The sequence below is a fragment of the Struthio camelus genome, chromosome 5, assembly GCF_040807025.1.
Source record: "Struthio camelus isolate bStrCam1 chromosome 5, bStrCam1.hap1, whole genome shotgun sequence".
In the NCBI taxonomy this organism is placed as follows: Eukaryota; Metazoa; Chordata; class Aves; order Struthioniformes; family Struthionidae; genus Struthio; species Struthio camelus.
This window is the reverse complement of record NC_090946.1, coordinates 71,637,949-71,657,532: the sequence shown is the minus strand read 5'-3', so window position 1 is coordinate 71,657,532 and position 19,584 is coordinate 71,637,949. Positions and strand designations below refer to the sequence as shown.

At 43.6% G+C, this 19,584-nt stretch overlaps 1 protein-coding gene across 2 annotated transcripts in view; it reads right to left on the bottom strand.

Annotated features, from left to right (window-relative positions):
* Window positions 1-9,887: 9,887 nt before the first annotated feature.
* Window positions 9,888-19,584, bottom strand: part of RCOR1 (REST corepressor 1) — an 89,380-nt gene continuing 79,683 nt past the window's right edge. For both annotated transcript variants that reach the window (XM_068947098.1, XM_068947096.1), the window contains exons 9-12: window positions 18,613-18,690; window positions 17,828-17,885; window positions 17,088-17,317; window positions 9,888-14,413 (exon numbers count right to left, since the gene is read on the bottom strand). In XM_068947098.1, the coding sequence (XP_068803199.1) occupies window positions 14,372-14,413; window positions 17,088-17,317; window positions 17,828-17,885; window positions 18,613-18,690 (408 nt within the window). In that variant the 3' untranslated portion in view covers window positions 9,888-14,371. The remainder of the gene's footprint in view (window positions 14,414-17,087; window positions 17,318-17,827; window positions 17,886-18,612; window positions 18,691-19,584) is intronic.

Below are 19,584 nucleotides of genomic sequence, written 5' to 3'. Positions count from 1 at the left end.
GTCCCTCTCCTCTACAGACTGTGACGGCGCTTCTGCTACTTTGAATGTAGTTTCAAGGTACCTTTTGTTGATTTCTGGATGTCCACACTAATCTATAGCTGGAACAGAGCCCAGCAATCTTACTGATGCATTTACTATTGGGACACTTCTTTTGCATCCATTTACCCTTTTACTAAACAAATTCTTTAAGTTATACTTCTCAAACATGGGGTTATCTGAGGATTTTCCTCTGCACTTTGGTTATCCCTGGCTAGGACTTCCCAGAACAGCCTGCTATAATTGCCATTTCTAATTTTTAGCATCCACCAAGGAGCAAGCCAACATTAACGGCAAGGCCCTTCCGCTGTCACAGAAGTTCGGTCTTTAGAATTAAGCCCTCAGCAACTTACCTTCCCAGATGTTTCTTGCAGCCAGCCAAGGACTTATCCCCCCAGTTTAATATTCAAACACGTGACGTCAGCCTCCATGTGACTCCTCAAACAGGGCCATAGTCACAACCACTCGTAGGCCAGTCCCCTTCCCACCGCCACCAAGAGCTTTCACAGGGCTTATTTTATACAAGTCAAAAATAATCCTTTGCTACTAGACAACATTTACCACAAATCTCTGGTGCAACACTTGTGTATTTGCATGCATTGCCTAAAGCGACACTCTGACATTGTGGGGCCTTTGGTAGCTATACATATCACAAGCATTAGGAAATAGTTCTTTATGTATCTAATTGCTCATCTACAACTGTGCAACATTAACATTAGCTCAGGGTTTGTTTGTTTGTTTTTTAAACCAAGCACACACAGGTTGGCAATCCAAGCACTAACTAGGTATTATTTGAAAACTTATATGTAAGGAAGGTCACATCCTATCACTTCCCGTTCACAGACGTCAGTGCTCTCGCACTGACATTACTAGTCCCTATGCTGCGCTCGCAGGTGAGTTAAGTAACACTGGCTTAATTCTGGGCACTAGTTAGCAGATATTACAGCTTTGCTCCTCCTCCGTGAGCATATTAATAACTCTCAGTAGTGCTGTGAATCCCCCCGAGCAAAGAGCAGTTGTTTCAAGCCTTTTGTAGGTTCTGAATTTTTAAACAAAGATGTTCTCTCCTGAGTGTTTACAGGGAATTAAGGAAACATTAAACTTTTTAGTAAAATGTAAAAACATTTAAAACTATCTCAACTATTCCGCTTTCCTTTACACAGCACTGTGACCTCTCCATCCCAGGAGGCTGTAGAAATAAGACAGCAAGTTATTAAATGAAAAAGACACATCTTTACAAGCAGAACTGAGATGACTCCATTGCCTTTCAGACAACCTTCAAATGTGAAAGCAGCAACAAGGACATAAACCCTCCTTACTTCATTTTACAGATTAAGCTAATTTGATCCAAGAAAAGACCATCTCCAGCGCACAAAGTACAAAGCAAGAAGTTTTCTCAATGCAAACATACCTACCTGCTCACAAAGCCCTCGAAACAGTTCCACCTTTTCAGACAGTGCCAACCAACACAGGCAAGCAATTCCAAGGTGCTAGGAGCGTTGCTAAAACGCTGCTGCCTTTCACAGTATGCTGACAGGTCCTTTGTCCTGCCTTATTCAAAACTTTATAAGCTATAAACTTATAGAGTTACTTACTATGCACTTGGTCCAACTCTTACTGCAGTCTATGGGAAAGCACCTAGCAAGGCTTGGATTAGGCTCCAGACTTTTTATTCAATGCCTTTAGCAGGGGCATCCTACTGTGGAGAACTTACTATTTAAAGCATTAATACAAAAACGACTTGGGAAACCCAGCAGAAGCTAGGGAGTGATGTGGGGGTTGTTTGTTTGTTTGGTTGGTTAAGTTTTCTCCTCTTACGATAAGAGATTTTACAGGCATCGTAAGAGACAGGCTGGCAGGAAGAAACCGTGAGAACTTCACATTATGGAGCTGTTAGCATATGTTTGAGGATAGCGAAGACTGAAATCCGTTCATAGGTATTTATTATGGGTTTTTTTTCTTGACATTGGATTCTTAACTGCAAACCTGGAGCCCTGGGCAGACCCCAGCATTCATTATTAACAATGCACAAAAATAAAACAGAAATTCCTCCTGGAAAAAGAAAAGTTATTCATCCATGCCTAGGGCTGAAGGTGCCATTTGTAACAAATTGCTTGACTAGTTCATCTTCTTTGTGTGTACATCACAATTCCCTCAAATTATTTTTCTGCTGCTAAATTCCACTGTGGTCCTGGGTCACTCATTGAAAGTCAGCCTGCAAAAGGCTCTTGTGATGGAGCACAGACACGGCGTATTGTTTGCTTCCTGAGTAGAGAATGTCACTGAATCCAGGGCCTTGCGTGATTAATTGCAGAGAGTGGAACCTTTATACAAATACTTTTAACGGAGAATGTGATTTAAGCTTAAAAGTTATCTTCTAAGAATATTTGTACCAGTGAGATTTGATCGTGCAAGGAGGAGAACTAGCCATGCAGCAAAAGGAAATTATCTTAAAAGGGAATATCCAATTAATTGCTTTATTTTTTTCCCCTCAGCTTTATTAATAACAGAATGATGTAGATACTCGTTTTGAATTTGTCCTTTTAAAAGGGAGAACGTTAACAGCAGCAACACGCTGATTAGAGGTGTGAAGCTACCTTTGGCATCAGAAAAGCTGTCCCTGAAGCTGCACTGGGAAGGCCAAAACGATAGGAAACACAGGAATAACATTTTCAGAATTAGTGGATGATGACACGTCTTCTAACCTGAACTCTCACTTCAAGTGGGACAGAGGGTCCAGAGAAACGGAAATTGGGTCCTAAGAGTTCCCCCCCCATCCATACCTTTTTAGAGTTCTTCAAAGGTACCAAGTCACAGGAGAGCCATTTGTGCCCTCAGGGGCACATTTCAGCAAACACCATAACATTTGGGACCTTCACTTGTTTGGAGACTCCAGAAGTTTCCACTATATCTTGTGGCAGGAAGGTTTAACCCTCCTTCATTACAAAAGAGCACAAGACAGGAAGTAAAGAAAACTAGAACTACCACTAGAAAGCAAACCAGAAAAGTTTTTCCTACAGAAAAGTAAAACAAGCAGCTCAGTTATCACAGAATGGTTGAGGTTGGAAGGGACCTCTGGAGATCATCTAGTCCAACCTCCCTGCTCAAGCAGGCTCCTCTAGAGCATATTGCCCAGGATCACATCCAGACGGCTTTTGAATATCTCCAGCGAAGGAGACTCCACTACCTCTCCGGGCAACCTGTTCCAATGCTCTGTCACCCTCACAGTGAAGAAGTTTTTTCACAGGTTCAGATGGAACTTGCTGTGGTTCAGTTTCTACCCGTTGCCTCTTGTTCTGTTGCTGGGCACCACGGAGAAGAGGCTGGCCTCATCCTCTTGACACTCCCCCTTCAGATGCTTGTACACGTTGATGAGATCTCCTCTCAATCTTCTCTTCTCCAGACTGAACAAGCCCAGCTCTTGCAGCCTTTCTTCATAGGAGAGGTGCTCCAGCCCTCTAATCATCTCGGTAGCCCTCCGCTGGACTCTCTCCAGGAGTGCCATGTCTCTCTTGGACTGGGGAGCCCAGAACTGGACACAGGACTCCAGGGGAGGCCTCACCAGGGCTGAGTAGAGGGGCAGGATCACCTCCCTCCACCTGCTGGCAACATTCTGCCTAATGCACCCCAGGATCCCATTGGCCTTCTTGGCCACAAGGGCACACTGCTGCCTCATGCTTCACTTGCTGTCCACCAGCATTCCCAGGTCCTTCTCGGCAGAGCTGCTTTCCAGCAGGTCAACCCCCAGCCTGTCCTGCTGCATGCCGTTCTTCCTCCCTAGGGGCAGGACCCTGCACTTGCCTTTGTTCAATTTCACGAGGTTCCTCTCTGCCCAGCTCTCCAGCCTGTCCACGTCCCTCTGCATGGCAGCACAGCCTTCTGGCGTGTCAGCCACTCCCCCCAGTTTAGTATCATCAGCAAACTTGCTGAGGGTGCGCTCTGTCCCTTCATCGAAGTCACTGATGAATAAGTGGAACAAGAGTGGATCCAGTACTGACCCCCAGGGGACACCGCTAGCTACAGGCCTCCAACTAGACTCTGCACCGCTGACCACAACCCTCGGAGCTTGGCCATCCAGCCAGTTATCAATCTACCTCACTGTCCACTCGTCTAACCCACACTTCCTGAGTTTACCTATGAGGATGGGATGGGAGACAGTGTCCAAAGCCTTGCTGAAGTCCAGGGAGACAACAGCCACTGCTCTCCCCTCACCTACCCAGCCAGTCCTCCCGTCAGAGAAGGCTATCAGATTGGTCAAGCATGATTTCCCTTTGGTGAATCTGTGCTGACTACTCCGGCTCACCTTCTTGTCCTCCACGTGCTTAGTGAGGACCTCCAGGATGAGCTGTTCCATCACCTTTGCAGGGATGGAGGCGAGGCTGACAGGCCTGTAGTTTCCTGGCTCCTCCTCCTTGCCCTTTTGGAAGACTGGAGTGGCATTGGCTTTCTTCCAGTCCTCAGGCACCTCTCCTGTTCTCCATGACCTTTCCAAGATGATGGAGAGTGGCCTAGCAATAACATTCGCCAGCTCCCTCAGCACTCGTGGGTGCATCCCATCGGGGCCCATGGATTTGTGGATGTCAAGTTTGGACAAATGATCTCTAACCTGATCCTCCTCGACCAAGGGAGAGTCTTCCTTTCTCCAGCCTTCCTCTCTTGTCCCCAGGGTCTGGAATTCCCGAGGGCTGGCCTTAGCAGTAAAGACTGAAGCAAAGAAGGCATTCAGTAACTCTGCCTTTTCTATATCCTTCGTTACCAGGGCACCCGCCCCATTCAGCAGCGGGCCCACATTTTCCCTAGTCTTCCTTTTGCTATTGATGCATTTGAAGAACCCCTTCTTGTTGTCCTTGACATCCCTTGCCAGACTTAATTCCCAATGGGCTTTAGCCTTCCTTGTTGCATCCCTGCACACTCTGACAACGTCCCTATATTCCTCCCAAGTGGCCTGTCCCCTTTTCCACATTCTGTAGACTTCCTTCTTCTGTTGGAGTTTTGCCAGTAGTTCCTTGCTCATCCATGCTCATCCATGCAGGTCTCCTGCCCGCTTTGCTGGATTTCTTTCTCAGAGGGATGCACCAATCTTGAGCCTGGTATGAATGCCAGAGACTATAAAGCCTACAGGGCATGCTAGACTGCAGTTTGGGGTGACAATATTCAGAAACTACTGAAATCAAAATGAGCAGAATCCTCCTTCCCAACCTCTCCTACGTTACCCACAACACCTTATGCATGAAAAACAACCCCAGCCTAGCAGTAAGAATCCCTGGGAAGAGGCACCAGCCTTGCTGACGCGACCCGCGTGCACCCTTCCCGCGGTGCGTCGCCCGGGAAGAAGGATCAGTTCTGCAGCAGCAGCGAGGTCCGGGGCTGAGACGAGAACGAGGAGTTTGTGCAATGCAATGGCAAGCGGCCCAGCTGCTGCAGGCTGTGGGCCAAGGCAGACAAGGCTCCTGAAGTGACTACAGGCTTCTCCACATCAGCTTCTGTACCCAAAATAGCACGTGCAAACTCCAGACCAGGGTGCGACAACAAATTTTTCACTTGGCCAAGGGCACCTTTTTCCTCAAGCCTCCTCTTTTCCCCAAGCCTTTTATTTCCAGCCTGCAGGCTGCACAGCTGTGGCCCTGACAGCTCCAGGCAGCCCTACAGCCCCAGCTGTCTCACACAGCTGACAACCAGAAGCTGGATCCCGGTGCTAACTCAGACAAGAAATCCATGGCCACAGCCAGCATCATCCTCTTATGCACTCGCAGCGCCCTTGACTCTCCTCACCTTGCATACCAGACAACTGTTTGGCCTCCTCCGCAGCATGCTAGCTAGCTAAATGAGGCAGTTGGGTGCTCAGAACAAGGGCGAAACCACGACTGGAGAGGGATGCCTCCTGGAGCACCCCTGCACCAAAAGTTGTGGCCCCACAGACACTGTAAATCCCACTTGCATTGTGCAACTCCACACCATTGCTCTTCTGAGAGAAGAAAAGGAGTCAGTAGTTTGGGTGGACCCCAGATGGCAACCAGAGTCTCTGTACCTAGAAGCACTCAGTTGGGAAGAGTTTTCTGCTGCTTGGAGTTCACCTTGGTAACCATGGCACCACCTTTGCGTGCTTGCAGAGTGTTGCATTAACAGAGAGCCTTGCCCCAAAACTGGAAGACCTCACTATGGTTACAAGCAGGCTAAAATCGAGCCAAGCTTCTCTGCACCAGCACTGCCTATTGTTCCTAAATGGTGATCTCTGAGGTGACATTTACAGGGAATAGATGCAACTCCCAGCCCTTGTTCAACATGCCTGAAGAAACTAAATTCATTTAGTGTCTTCCTTTCACTTGTTCCTGGTCAGGCTGACCTGTCTTTAAGAGGATGAATCAGGTTTGTACACGATATTCAGGGGAAGGTTTTCAAGGGCCTTGTACAATTGTATTAATATTTCCTTATCTAACTGGAAACAGCAAGGTAACATTGCAGCGCATGGGGTCTTTCTCATGGCCCGCTCTTGGCGTTAGGAGTTAACCACGCTTGGGCATGGTTTTGTGGGCTAACTTCAGTGACCTACAGCTATTTGGTATGAGAATGCTACTTCTGAGCCAGTTACGATTGGCTCCATCTACCATCAAAAGAGAGAAATGGGCACTTTCAGGACAAAATTAGATCAGTTTTTAACATCTAATTTACGATTAAATTAATTACACCCTAGAAAAGCCTATTTCTCCCTATGGGATTCAGAGCAGCTCAGGCAGAGATATCCATATACATTGATGAATCCCACACCGTGTGAATGCCTAGTCAGGCACAATTCTTTCATAAACCCATTGTGCCTATTCTTCTATTTTATTAACTGGCCTAATTCTCCTTTCTATCATGACTTGTTCTAAACCTTGCATACACAAAGTAATATCAGCAAGTCTGCAGCTGTCTGGATCTCCTATTCATCTCTCTTTTAGATATCAATTCAGTTCTCAGATGCACAGCACCATCTTCCATTTTATAACCTTTTTCAAAAAGGTCTTGCCAAGGCATAGTTTCATGTGCTAGATTTCAGACAAAGAGCATCTGTTTCCCCAAAGTGTGAAGATGAAGAAAGGTTTTCCCATCTCACAAGTTCACATTTTTATTTCCATCACCTCATGCACCTTCCCCACATCTCCTCCTCCAAACTACCTTAGTGAAAACTAAAGCAAAATGGCCACCCAGAATTAGAACACACATCTCTGCCTGTCCTTCACCATTTGTTGGTGCTGGAAACAAACATAAATCAGGTTGACATTTGTCATTTTCATTTCTCTTACTTCCATTTCATGATCTCCCCAGTGTAAATGTCTTGGCTGATCAACCTTCTTTCTGTCTTATCAGTCCTTGTCTTGCTCCTCAATATCCCTTTTTAAGATTAGACCTACTGCCTTCTTCCACACAGGTTTTCCCTTCTTCCAGTGGGTAAAATTTCCAAGGCGATTTCTGCACCTTTGGCAAAAGTTCAGACCTCCTGTACGCTCAAGATCTCCCACCTGAACGACTTCAGAAAATAATTCCCTTAATATTAATGGAGATTCTTCTTATGTACACCCACATAAGCATTTTGTTTACTATTTGCCAAAAGCAAGACCAGAAATCACATTTATTCTTATTGGTTCAAAGACTATTTTGGTGGAGAGAAATCAGTCTACAATCACAACCAAGGATTGGATTGGACTTGGTGGGAGCTTCCCGCTACTGATACTCTTCTCTCATATAAGTTCTTGCATGGGAGACTTGCAGACTAATGGCAATTCCACATAGGTTTTCAAGAGAAACTCTCTCTCTCCTCTCTATTTACAGGAGAGTCCCACAGCAGGATCTTTTACCTCCTCTCCCACTAACCTGAGACAGTGATGAAGGCTGACCTCAGGTACCAGAGGAGCCACAGCATGGTTCAGAGGGGAATGTGATCACAGATTTAGGACTTAGTTCTAACAGCCTGTGCTGTCTTTCAGATTGGAAGTTGATTTATGTAATAAAATCCAGCCCTGCACTATTTCATAAAGTTGATACTTGGCCATTAAGATCTCAGTGGCACAACAGCACCACTACTGAACTCTTCAGATTTGGCCTGAACTCCAGCTCATGGATCACATCCTGCAAGGCAATGCCTCTTTCCCCCAAAGAGAGAAAGCTCTCTGGGCTACTGTGTTGTTTCTAGTCCACGTCTGGCAGAGAATGGAAAAGCCTGGAACACACATGCATGTGTTCTGGAAACTAAGGTTCCGCTAGATACACGTGCTTCTTAGTTGAAGTCTAAACACTGAAGTCTTGCATTTTTAATTCCATTCAACAGTAATTCAATACCGCTTTTCCATTTACAAATAAATACCATTAATAGGCAGAAATATACCATATGTGTTTTTAAAAAATGGCAGTATCACCACTACCACTTTACCTTTGCTTCCTGGACTCTTCTGGAGAGTCCTCAGGTATGTCTTCGGGCACAGTGAGTCTCAGTTTCCTCACCTGATGATGCTCCCCGGTTGGAATGGGGAAAGCCGAGTTCCTTCTTTATTTTATATTTCACTTTGTTGCGCTTTGGGTTTGGGGGCTAGGGGGGGGGGGGAGTTGCTTGTTTTGAAGGTTAACGGCTGAGAAATCTTGGGAGTCAAATGACTGTACTAAAAAAGCTGATCGCCACCTTACAGTGCTAGTACTGTATTTTTCAAACAGCATGAAGATTACAAGGATGCTTTTCAACAAGAAAGTACCTTCAACTCTTAAAAACGCTGTCTATTCTTCCAAAACCCTAAGTCAGCCTTCCCTCCCACCCCTTACTTTACAATATATAAAGGCATAGGTAATTTCTGCCCTCCATACACAACTAGCACCACAAACACCACAGTATCTTGCTGTATTAGTTCTGCTGGATGCAACATACACAATCAAACCAGAGCATTCCTTGCTGTTTGTCCCACACCAATGTCCAAACTCAAAGCACTGCCAGGTAACCTCAGTGTAACAAGACAGACACAAAGCGGGTTCCCCTAATTTCTCTATAACGTACTGTCTATGCTTCTGCACTTAGTGCTTAGTTGCATCCAGTGCAACCCCCTGCAGGATTTTCAAAAAAAGACAGTATTTCCTGTCTTCACAAGGTTCCACCCCCAGTACAATCTCCAGCCATTTGGACCTCTGCAAGCAGCATCGACACACTGCTAGGCTTGAAGGGTAACAGGAATTTTCTATGCATTTTAAATGGGTTTCTTTCATTGTAGGACAAAGATTATAATCTTCTTAAGTCACACAGCCAAGTGTTAGGCCTTTGCACACAGTAGGCAACAGTTTATTCTTCAGCTATTCATTACAATAGCTATTACTTTGTCAGCTGGTCCCCACACATATCCTATAGGTTAGATTCTGGCTCTACGCTGTAAGCGCACAGCCACTGCCATCCAAGAGCAGCCAGGATCCCAACACCAGTGCTTCCCAAACTTAAACTCTGTCTCACAACAGCACTGCCAGTTGGCCAAAAGCAATGCACGCGCCAGTGACACTGCGGAGAGAGAGTGGCTGCACAGCCAACAGGACTATGCTGCACCATCAGAAAAAAAAAAAAAAAAAAAAGCAGCAGACCAAGACCACTGGCATGAATTCTGCCTGTCTTTGCACACGAGGCAACTCTAGCTACTCTCACTGTATTAAAGGCCTGATTCTCATTTTCAAAGACTAGGAGGACTCTACCCACCGACTTCAATTGCAGTTAATCTGTGCTCCAATGACATCTAAATACAGAACATGCAACACAGGAAGGGGCACCCAGTGCACCTGGCTCTTGGCTCTGATGAGCAAAATTCAAAAGGCAGGTGATCAATTACATCAATAACATTTTACATCAATAATGTTTTACTACATATTTTATTACATCAATGGCTTGAAAAAATTTTATTTGATGTCAGCAAACATTGGAAATCATAGAAAAATGAATTATGTAGAATTTCACAAAGGAATTTACCCCACTATAATTCCTCATACAGTAAAATAATCCAAAACCAAATGTTACTTTTCAGTGGCTAAGCAATTTTATAATGCTATGAACATTCATCACAGTAAGTGTGCTGAATAATAGAAAACAGGCAAAAAAGACATTTAAAATATTACTTACAACAGCATTATTACAACATACTTTCTTTAAAATCCCAACGAGTATTTTATCACTTCAAAAGCTATACAGCATTTCCATTATATTTGCAAACTTAACCTTATACATCTTTTAAAATCTTGAAAAAACTTCTTTTAAGCAATCTATAAGCAGTTAACAAAATTGATAAAATCTACATAATGGAATACTATACACTCCAGTATAAATTTTATTTTAGGAGAATATGAATGTAAACACTCATTATTATACAACATGCATAGACTATACTGACCTTCCATCTTCTGAACTGTAACTTTCACTGCAATTGTGCTTTACTATCAACAGGAAAAGCTGCATTAATCCAGGGAGTGGCAGAAAGTATTTGCTTTAGGGGCATTGCACAAGATCACTAGATTTTGACTTGCTGAAGACAAGCTGGAGCTAATAAAATGATTTTCTTTCTTTTTTTTTTTTTTTTTAAAGTGTAAATATCAGGCCACTCATTGTTGAATGGGCTACGCATAATTTTATATAGATTTGAAAAAACCACAGATCAGAAAAAGTCTCTCACAACATTTTTGCAGTTCATTGACTTGGAGATTTATGTTCACAAATCCAGTGATCAAGTTAGTGTAATGCACTGTTTGGCTCATATTTGGTGTGCAAGAATACCAACAGCATATCAGCAATTTAGAGGATAAAAACTGAAATTTAAAGTGACAATGAGCGTATTTTAATACATAATGTTTCAGATGCGTTTGTACAGGAAAGAAAAATGTTTGTCAGGACATTGCTTTAAGAGAATAAGAGTTTCACTCTTATATTAGCTATTAAAAAAGTGTTCTAGTGAATATTTATGGGGTCTTCCTGGTTGCAAACTTGTAAAAATATATTAAGAATTCATTATCCCCATTGGTATTAAATATATCAAGACACAACCACTGTGGTTGCATTAGCAGTTATGGCTACTGTGGTCTTAAGCATCTGATTGTACATTGTTGCTATATGGTTAAGCACAACTGAGGCATGTATTTTTTCCCTTGGTTATAAGATTATATTACAAAAATTGATCACTGTTTCAAACCAGTTAAACACGAATATTCAAGTAACAAGGTTGTTTTAATGGATAAGCGAGAAAAGAAGTTACCTAGCACTTTACACAACTACGTAAAAATTAAATAGAACAAATGAAATTTGTTTATGCATATGCAATACACTTTTATATCTTTAAGATTTCTAAAACTAAAACTTAAACTATCATTTTCTTTAACGATACCATATTTTGCACAATAACTTATACTTAGGAGAAATAATTTCCCATTTTCCACAAAATATATATAATTATGACATTCACATTGATAGTTTAAGAAACAAAATTTAAGTGAATATTCTATATCTTATGCAGTAATCTTTGTGGACCCTTCTAATCAGAATGCAACCAGTTGGTATATCTAATGCTTGATCCATTTAAAAAAAAAAAAAAAGAAAAGAAAAGAATAAAAGGGTCTTCACTTAAACGAGACCAAACCATTTAAACTTTTAAAAGCTAAAATGATTTTATCGCATTTAAAACATAATAGTTGAAGAGAACGTAAAAAACTAAACGTTTAAAATACAGTGCTATTATATTGTATGTATCAACTACAATAAGATAGCAGTCATCTGAAAAGTAAATCAAACAACTTTTTTCTTCCTAATATCATGAATTATACATGTTTCCCCCCACCCTTTGGGGATGAAGCCAAAACATTAACTTTTCTGATCATAAGATGGACAGATCTGAGGGCAAAAACCTATGACAAGTCCTCACCAGTAACTAACTAGCCAGTAGAAACTTTTACTGACGAATTGCACCAGCCGGGATGCAAGTTTACACAATCCCCTCACACTGGCAAGAGCCTGTCTCAGTACATTCCTACCAGCGGGAAGTTTATACTAGAGTATTTCTAATGAGCGGCATTGCTTTACACCAGAACTGTCAGCTGAATTCATAGTGCCCTTTGCCCATCTTTAATCTTAATTCACGTCGACTAGCAACTACTGTCCTTTCTCACAAGGGACTCCCCACGCCCAGCTTGCGCAGACCAGAGGAGCATGGGCAGGTCCACCACCGGAGCTGCCAGTTCACATAAACAGCTGTAGAGATGCTGCCACTAACTTGGGCTGCCTCAAGGGATTACAGGTATCTAATACAGAGAATTAGAAACAGAGAATACAGAGCAGGGAATAGCTCCCTTCCAACCTCCCAGCATCTAAAAGGCTCTGTCCAGAGTGACCAGAATGAAGGTGCTCAGAAACAGCTGCATAAGCAGCTGAAATGAACACTTCCCAGGCTCTACTCTAGCTTGCCCTAGGAAATGCCTATCTGCTCCTTCGCCTTCACGCCATCACTTGATTTCTGATGCTGAAACACTTCCCCCACACAAGGTCCAAGGAGGAGACAAGCACAGCGATAAGTGAGGCTACTTCCCCTGCCTTTCCTGGGGTTATGCCTACACTGAAGGTGGTGTGATCGCAGCTCTGCGTACGTTGGCAGGCTGGCTTTAAGCTAGCTAGCTCAGGTACAGAGAAGAGAGCCGTCACAGCACAGAGCACAGTGTGGCCCAGCTGCTCAAACATCAGCACCAAGTGTGGGACTGGACTCCAAGTTGCAGCACCTCAGCCGTAGGACATGGGCTGGCTCATTTTGGGTTGTGTTACGAGAGGCTGGTGCCACACACTGCTGTGTGCCATCATCCTGGCTCAAACCCTCTGTAGGGAAAGAGGGCCAAAGAAGGTCCTTCTCTGCACCCGCAAAGACACCTGTTGGTTTCTTCCAACATCATTAAATTAACCATTTGTAAATGCTTTGTGACTAGTGTTATTTTGCAGCTTTCCACTGGGCAAAAAATAATACTGCTGCTTCTAGCTTCTCTAAATACTGTCTGCTTGGCAGTCAGTAGCAAATACCTTGTTCAAGGTGCAAAGCCTGAACATACAGGACTTTCAAGAACAGCTCCATTTCAAACCAGCCAGGTAGGCCACAGCACAGGTCATCTGAGCAGAGGGCTGGGGATTTGAAAGCTGCATGCACCAAGTATTTGGAAAAGCACCTCTTAGATTACAAATTGCATATTTTGGTTCAGAACACGAAAGTGATGTGTGTTTCAGAAGGGTTAAGATAGCCAATTAAATTAACCCAGTCCTCTATTTAAACTTCCAAGGGATCAAAAACTACTTCTTTGAGGCTGAATTTTGTGTTCCAACCCTTGTCCAGGCTTCCAGTGGGAGAAGTAATTTGATGTCTTTGGCAAACAGCACTCTGAAGAGGAATGAGACACTGGGACAGAGAGTGACCTATGGTAGCCAAATGCAAAAAGGCACATATTCCAAAAGGAGAGGCACCAGAGAAAGTTTGTTTTGACTTAATCCCGCAGAGGATCAGGAAAAAGAAAGTTGTGTAGTACTCCTTTAACAAGTTACAATGCAAATGCTGAATGCCAGGGGTTAAATAGCGTATCAAACAGTTTCAGGCTACGTTTTCCCTTTTACACTAAATAAAAGCCATTAAAATATACAGGAATAAAATGCTCAATTAGGGAGCTTTCTATGAAGCAAGAACACAAATACAGTGGAAAGAATTGCACAAACCAGAAGTATAATGAGTTACATTTACAACCTTGGACTGACCCAACCTCAGAAATAACATTTCCTATCACTTTGCATTATTCACGATTGCTTGTTAACTGGCCCTGTCATTTCGGAACAAACCTGACACCACTGGCATGTGCACAGGCCTCTCCTTTATAGAAAGCTCACTAATAATAGTGTCATCGTAAGAATACACAGGAAGCGGAGACCACAAGGCCATGCAGCAATACGTACTTATACCCTACGGACCAAGTATTATAAGAACTCCTAACGTGTGGAGTTACTGTGGGGCTGCTAAGGAGCTCCTTGTTTTGCAGGTTGGTCAAAATTTACAGACAGGTGTTACTGGTTCTAGAAGTCCCCATGCTTAAGCAGGATGTTGATGAAATGGAGAGCTGAGCTACCTGGGAGCTTTGAAAGAAAGTGGAGGCAGTATGGAGGAATGAGGGGAGATTAAGGCAGATGTAGCACAGGACTGGAAGCGTTTGCCTTTTTTTGGTAATAGCTGCTTGTCCACAGATATGACGCAGATGGCTGTCTGAGGTTTGCTAATACCTGATATCCTGGATAACACAGTAGTCAACACAAATTGTTCTAGGCTACAGCACCTTCTCACGAAGCAGATGCATATCTGACATCAAGAACAGAAGTAGCCTGGAGGGAAGGGGGAGGAGGGAAAAAAAGGAGATGTTTAGTTTAAAAATGAATACACACATGCTTTCTTGCATCTCCAAGCTTCACCCCAGATCCAAGGTACTGAAAGCAACAAGACAGACAACCCTGGCATACAGTAAGGAATCACAGCAGCTTCTCTAGAGTTGCCTAGAGTTCCCTAAGCCTAGAGTTGAGGCCGATTTGTAATCGGCAATCTCACCTCCCCCCCTTCAGAAAAAGGAACTGTGGCCGCTTGCCATGAAAATACGCTGAAGGGGAAAGCCCAAAGCTGTCAGAGGGCTGACAAAGCTTCTACTAGGCTGGCGGCCAGGCAGACATAAAGGTCTGCCAGAGAAGAGCACCTGAGGAGCCTGTGTACTAGACCAGCTAAGCCTTTGCCTGGCTACCATGAGACTGAGCCCAGCTGACACAACTTCAACAGCCTGTGCAAGAAGCGCTCTCAGGAGCAGGCCCCAGTTGCATGGCACTGTACAGCTCAGGAGGGACCAAGCACTCCCCTCCTATCACATAGATGACCTGTATGGGCTAACTCAATCACACGTCACTTAGCCCACAGAAGCGTTCAAGAAGGCACCAGTTACCCAGCCACCTACAGCACTATGCTTAAGCTACCTCTGAAGGCCGGAGCACAACATACATCTACAGTCACTCTAGGAGGCAACATTTCTGTCTGATTTGCTCAGGCAGCGCAATGGCCATTAGGTCTCAACTACGCAACATCCTTCCTCTTGCAATTGTATAAAAAGCCATGGCTCGGTAGTTAAGATCTCTTCCATGCTGCCAGCACCTTCTTCCTCCCAGCCATGACACACACCACTTCAGTTCCTACTGTCCAGAATAGGCTCCATCAAGAACCACAAGCCACACGGTGCAAACATAAGGCAAACATGGTAAGTCACAGCCAGCAGCTCATTGCCACCCTGCCTGGCTCCTCCCCGTGTTGGTCTGCTACACTGAGCGTGGTGCAGGCAGGCTCCGAGCCTCGCTTGGTCCTCATCTGCCACTGTTCCGCAGGGCGCTGTAAACTGCCTTATTCTTGCAGTACCAGCCTTTTCTCTGGCCTTTGCAGCTACTCTCACTGGCCTATCTCTTCTTGGTCCCCTTCCCACCACTCAGCACTTGCTCAGGTCCAGCCTGGGCACTCCTCATCGCTAGTTTGGGGACCGTGACTTCCGCTCCACCAGCCATTTCACCCTGATCGTACTCTCACGCCTCCGCTCTCCCTGCCACCTCTTCCCTTTTCCTCTGCCAACACGTCAGTGATCCTCACTGCACCAGGATCCAAGCGCTTGGCTGCATCAGCAAACTCCAGTTCCTGCTACTACCCCCCACCCTTGTTTCCTGTCTCAAAGTGAGGCTCCCTTTGACTGTAACTTTCAAGAGAAAGGGTTCATCTGAAGCCAGGAAGAATCTCTGAGGGCTCAGAGAAGAAGAGGTCTGCATTGATGACTGATACAACTCTGTGAGCCACCAGAAAAGCCAGTGACATTATCCATCTGTTTTTCAAATAGGCAGCTAAGCACTAGTGTGATTGCTTCTTTGCTCCACCTCTCAAGTGTGGGAAAAATAGGGCAACATAATCCTCCCCCCACCCCTCGAGAACGCAAGTGTTTGAGTTTAGTTTTGTTCATTTTTCATACCATTTGACCTAGTCTCCAAATACAGGTATCTCTGAAGAACATATTACTAGGATTTGCGAAGCAAATGTGAAGTCCTACTCTCTGAGTCACCGAACATGGCAATGCACAAATAAACCAACCACAGCCAGGGCAATTTAGAAAAAAGAAACAGTACATGAAGAAATCTTACAGGGAACAACCTTTAGTCCATTAAAGACCAAAATTCACCTTTTGCTGTTGAGTGTGCTTGCATTTGACAAGAGGCGGCTTTTGTGCCAAGCTGTCTAATAAAACTAGGCCAAACGGAACCCTAAGATCAGATATTTTCACATGCAAACCTCTGTCTGGGCTTTTCTTTTGCAATGCTGTGTTAACATTACATTTTTGTAACTTCCATATTTAAATACTCTGCAGTCTCTTAGTTAATTTTAAACACACGTTGTCTTTGGAGAAGCATTTTATCAGTGAACCTCCTTCAGGTAGGAGAGCAGAAACGGCTGTGCCTAGAATTTCTGCCTTCATAGAAACCGCTGTAATTCAAAGAAACTGAGTGAACAGTTCCATACACTTGCCTTGTTTACAGCTTTCTTCCCTTCCCCCAAGTAAAAGCATTCCATAATCACAAATGAAAGAAGGAGCCTTGCCTCAGAAGTCTATGAGGTCTCTCAGAGCCAAACCTAGAACAGCTTGGAGAACCAAGTGCAGAGAAAGCATCCAACTGAGACAAAAATCTGTGTGGTTTCAGCGGTAAGAGGCATGAAAACGTCCATGTGCTGATGAGATTTACACAACATCAGAGGCTGCAAATTAAGTGTTCTCTTCCCACTTTCATTTAGGTCTGGAATTCCCAAAATGAACTCTGGCATCTGCATATCCAGAGGAGGTGAAATATGCTCAAGTATACTTTCATTTTATTTGTTTTAGAAGTAAGAAAAGGCTGATTGAAGATTGTGAAAAATGGCTTTTGCAAGGAGTTTATACATCTGAACTGAGCTCAGATTGGGAACTTTTGGTGGCTTTTAAATTGGATTTACCTCATCTTCCTCTTCTGACATTTTAGTGGAATTATCGGGGGATTTTACAGGCTTCTGGCTATTGGTTCCATTTGTCTCCTCTTTGCCATGCTCGGCCTCCCACTCCTGTAGAACTTCATCTATGTTGAAGCGACGTCGGTAATTTACAAAAAAGTTTTTCACTTGCACCACGGATTTGTTTCCGATCACATCAGAGATTGCCTGAAAGTCTCGGCCATATTTCCTGATTGCTGAAAGCAACAAAAACAAAACAAAATCAAAAGCGATATTTCCATAAGGACCACAGATCAGGATCAAATCACAGCATGAGGATCCAAAGCTGAACTTCATGGTTTCAAGCCCCTCTGACTAAACTAGCAAGAAAGAAGGTGTAAATTCGGCATGAGACACGGTTAAGACTAACTCCGCAAAAGAGAAGGCAATAGAGGTGGTGTGAAGACAGGCAGAGCCAAATCTGGAAGAGCTGAGTAGGATAAGACGAGCAAGAAAACAGTAAACCTGCCTGTATTACTGGAGAAGTTACACTGGCAAAGAGCTTTACAGTGACCCCAGTAGAGTTTCACTTTCTAAAAGCTTAGACAGCCAGAGATTATGTGCAAACACTCATGGTGCTATTTACATTGCAGGGGGATTGTTTCTCTGTTCGGTTCCTTTCTTTGGGCATTAACATCCAGCAATGTCAAAAGCCTTCAGCCACTGAAGGGAAATACCACTCTGAAATGAGACTTGTAGCTCCATACCTTGTACAGCAAGAAGCTGCTCATCTGTGGTCCAACGTGCATTAAATTTCTGAACGACCTAGATGTCAAAAAAATTAGGTAATTTCATTTGCATAAGCAACAACTTTCACTTGCATCTGAGCTCATAAAAACCTCATAACACAACAAGGAATTAACTGCTAGTCATCATTTTTTTTTTTTTTTAAAAAGCAGTAACAATGTTTTTAAAGAACTGTATGGGGCATCCAGTCAGTTAACTGTGAAGTACATTAAGTCCATAAGTTACTGGTAACATAAAGAGATAAGGAATGGTCTGAGCAGATGATCAAGAGCCACAAACTCTTCAGAGGTACATGCTTGTCTTTACCACAGATACCTCCTGTAATCTCAGTCAAGTTATTTCCAGCACGAGGTGCCAGAGTTGAAAGGAAAACAGGAAAAGCACCAAGTGCCAAGAGAGAGACAGGCCATTAACATCTCTCCCACGTTTTTAAGTATTTAGAGTCCAGTGATGACCTCTCTCGCAAGGACGTTTGGATATAACACTCCGAAAAGGACACAGTATGTCTGGGATGCTAATGCTTCCGTTAGAAAGCGATTTCCTAAGTTAAACGCTGCTTTGTTACTTTCTTCTTGCTTCCCATCTCCATAATGCAACACCAGTGAATACAGTAATCATCTGGATTCACCCTATGACAACTAATAGTATATTGGTTCTAGTTACTGGCAACAGAAACAGCGCTGATATATCAAACACAGATTAACAATTACCTTCACAGCAAACAAAGGTTAGAAAATGGTCCTACCTCTGGTAGTCTGTATTGTTCTATCCCACCTTCAAGCTTTTCTTTGAGAGCACTGTTTGTCTGTTTGATATTCTGAATCTGAAAATAAGAGTTTTATCCTTGTTAAAGGGATGAAACTTTTCGACAAGCCTTCTTTCCAGCAGCCCTGGCAAGATCCCCACAAGCTCAGCGTTCCAGTTCTCCTTACAGCCTCTCTTTTTCTAAAGAAATTTTTATACTGCACTAAAGGAATGTAAAAACAGCTGGGACATCAGGAGACCCATAAATTTATTCTATCCTGTCCGCAAGTTATTTGGATCAAGAACTGCCCCAGCTTGCAGGTTTGCATAGTACTCAGTATGAGAAGGAGTACTCAGTATGAGAAGGAAGGCCCTGTACACAGCAAGTAATGAATCAAGACTGCTAGAGAGCTTCTCCCAGAGTTCCAAGAGGAAGGCTTCAGGCCAAAATACCAATTCTATTAAGTTTAATAAAGAGCTTCAGCCAGATCTCTGCTCTAAAAACAGTGAAAACGTTCAGATCTGGGAAAAAGATTCAAGTACTAAACCTGTCTTTGCTAACAGACGTTTGAAGAAAACATTTGTTCAACTTTTTTTAAAGACAGATCCATCAGTGAGGCAAAAGCTGCATAAGAAAGTTTGTATGATACCTGTCTAGGAAAGAAGAAAAACCCACACATCACACAGAAAAGTCAGGAAGTTACAAATGCAAAGATCAATTAAGAATACACACTCAGTGAGTACCCAGTCCTCACCTCGCCATGCACTACCTGGCACTCTGATCATGCACAACCTCGACAGGGAGTCACCTAGAATCAAACGGCTATAGGAAAGGCTAGAAAAGAAATCCACGCAGTAATGTTCAAAGTACACTACTATCTGCTCCCTATGAGAGCTCTGGCTGTTTCAAAAAGCAGCACAGGAAAAGGTAAATGAAGTTAACTGCTGCTGATGGAAACCAGATACTGTTGAA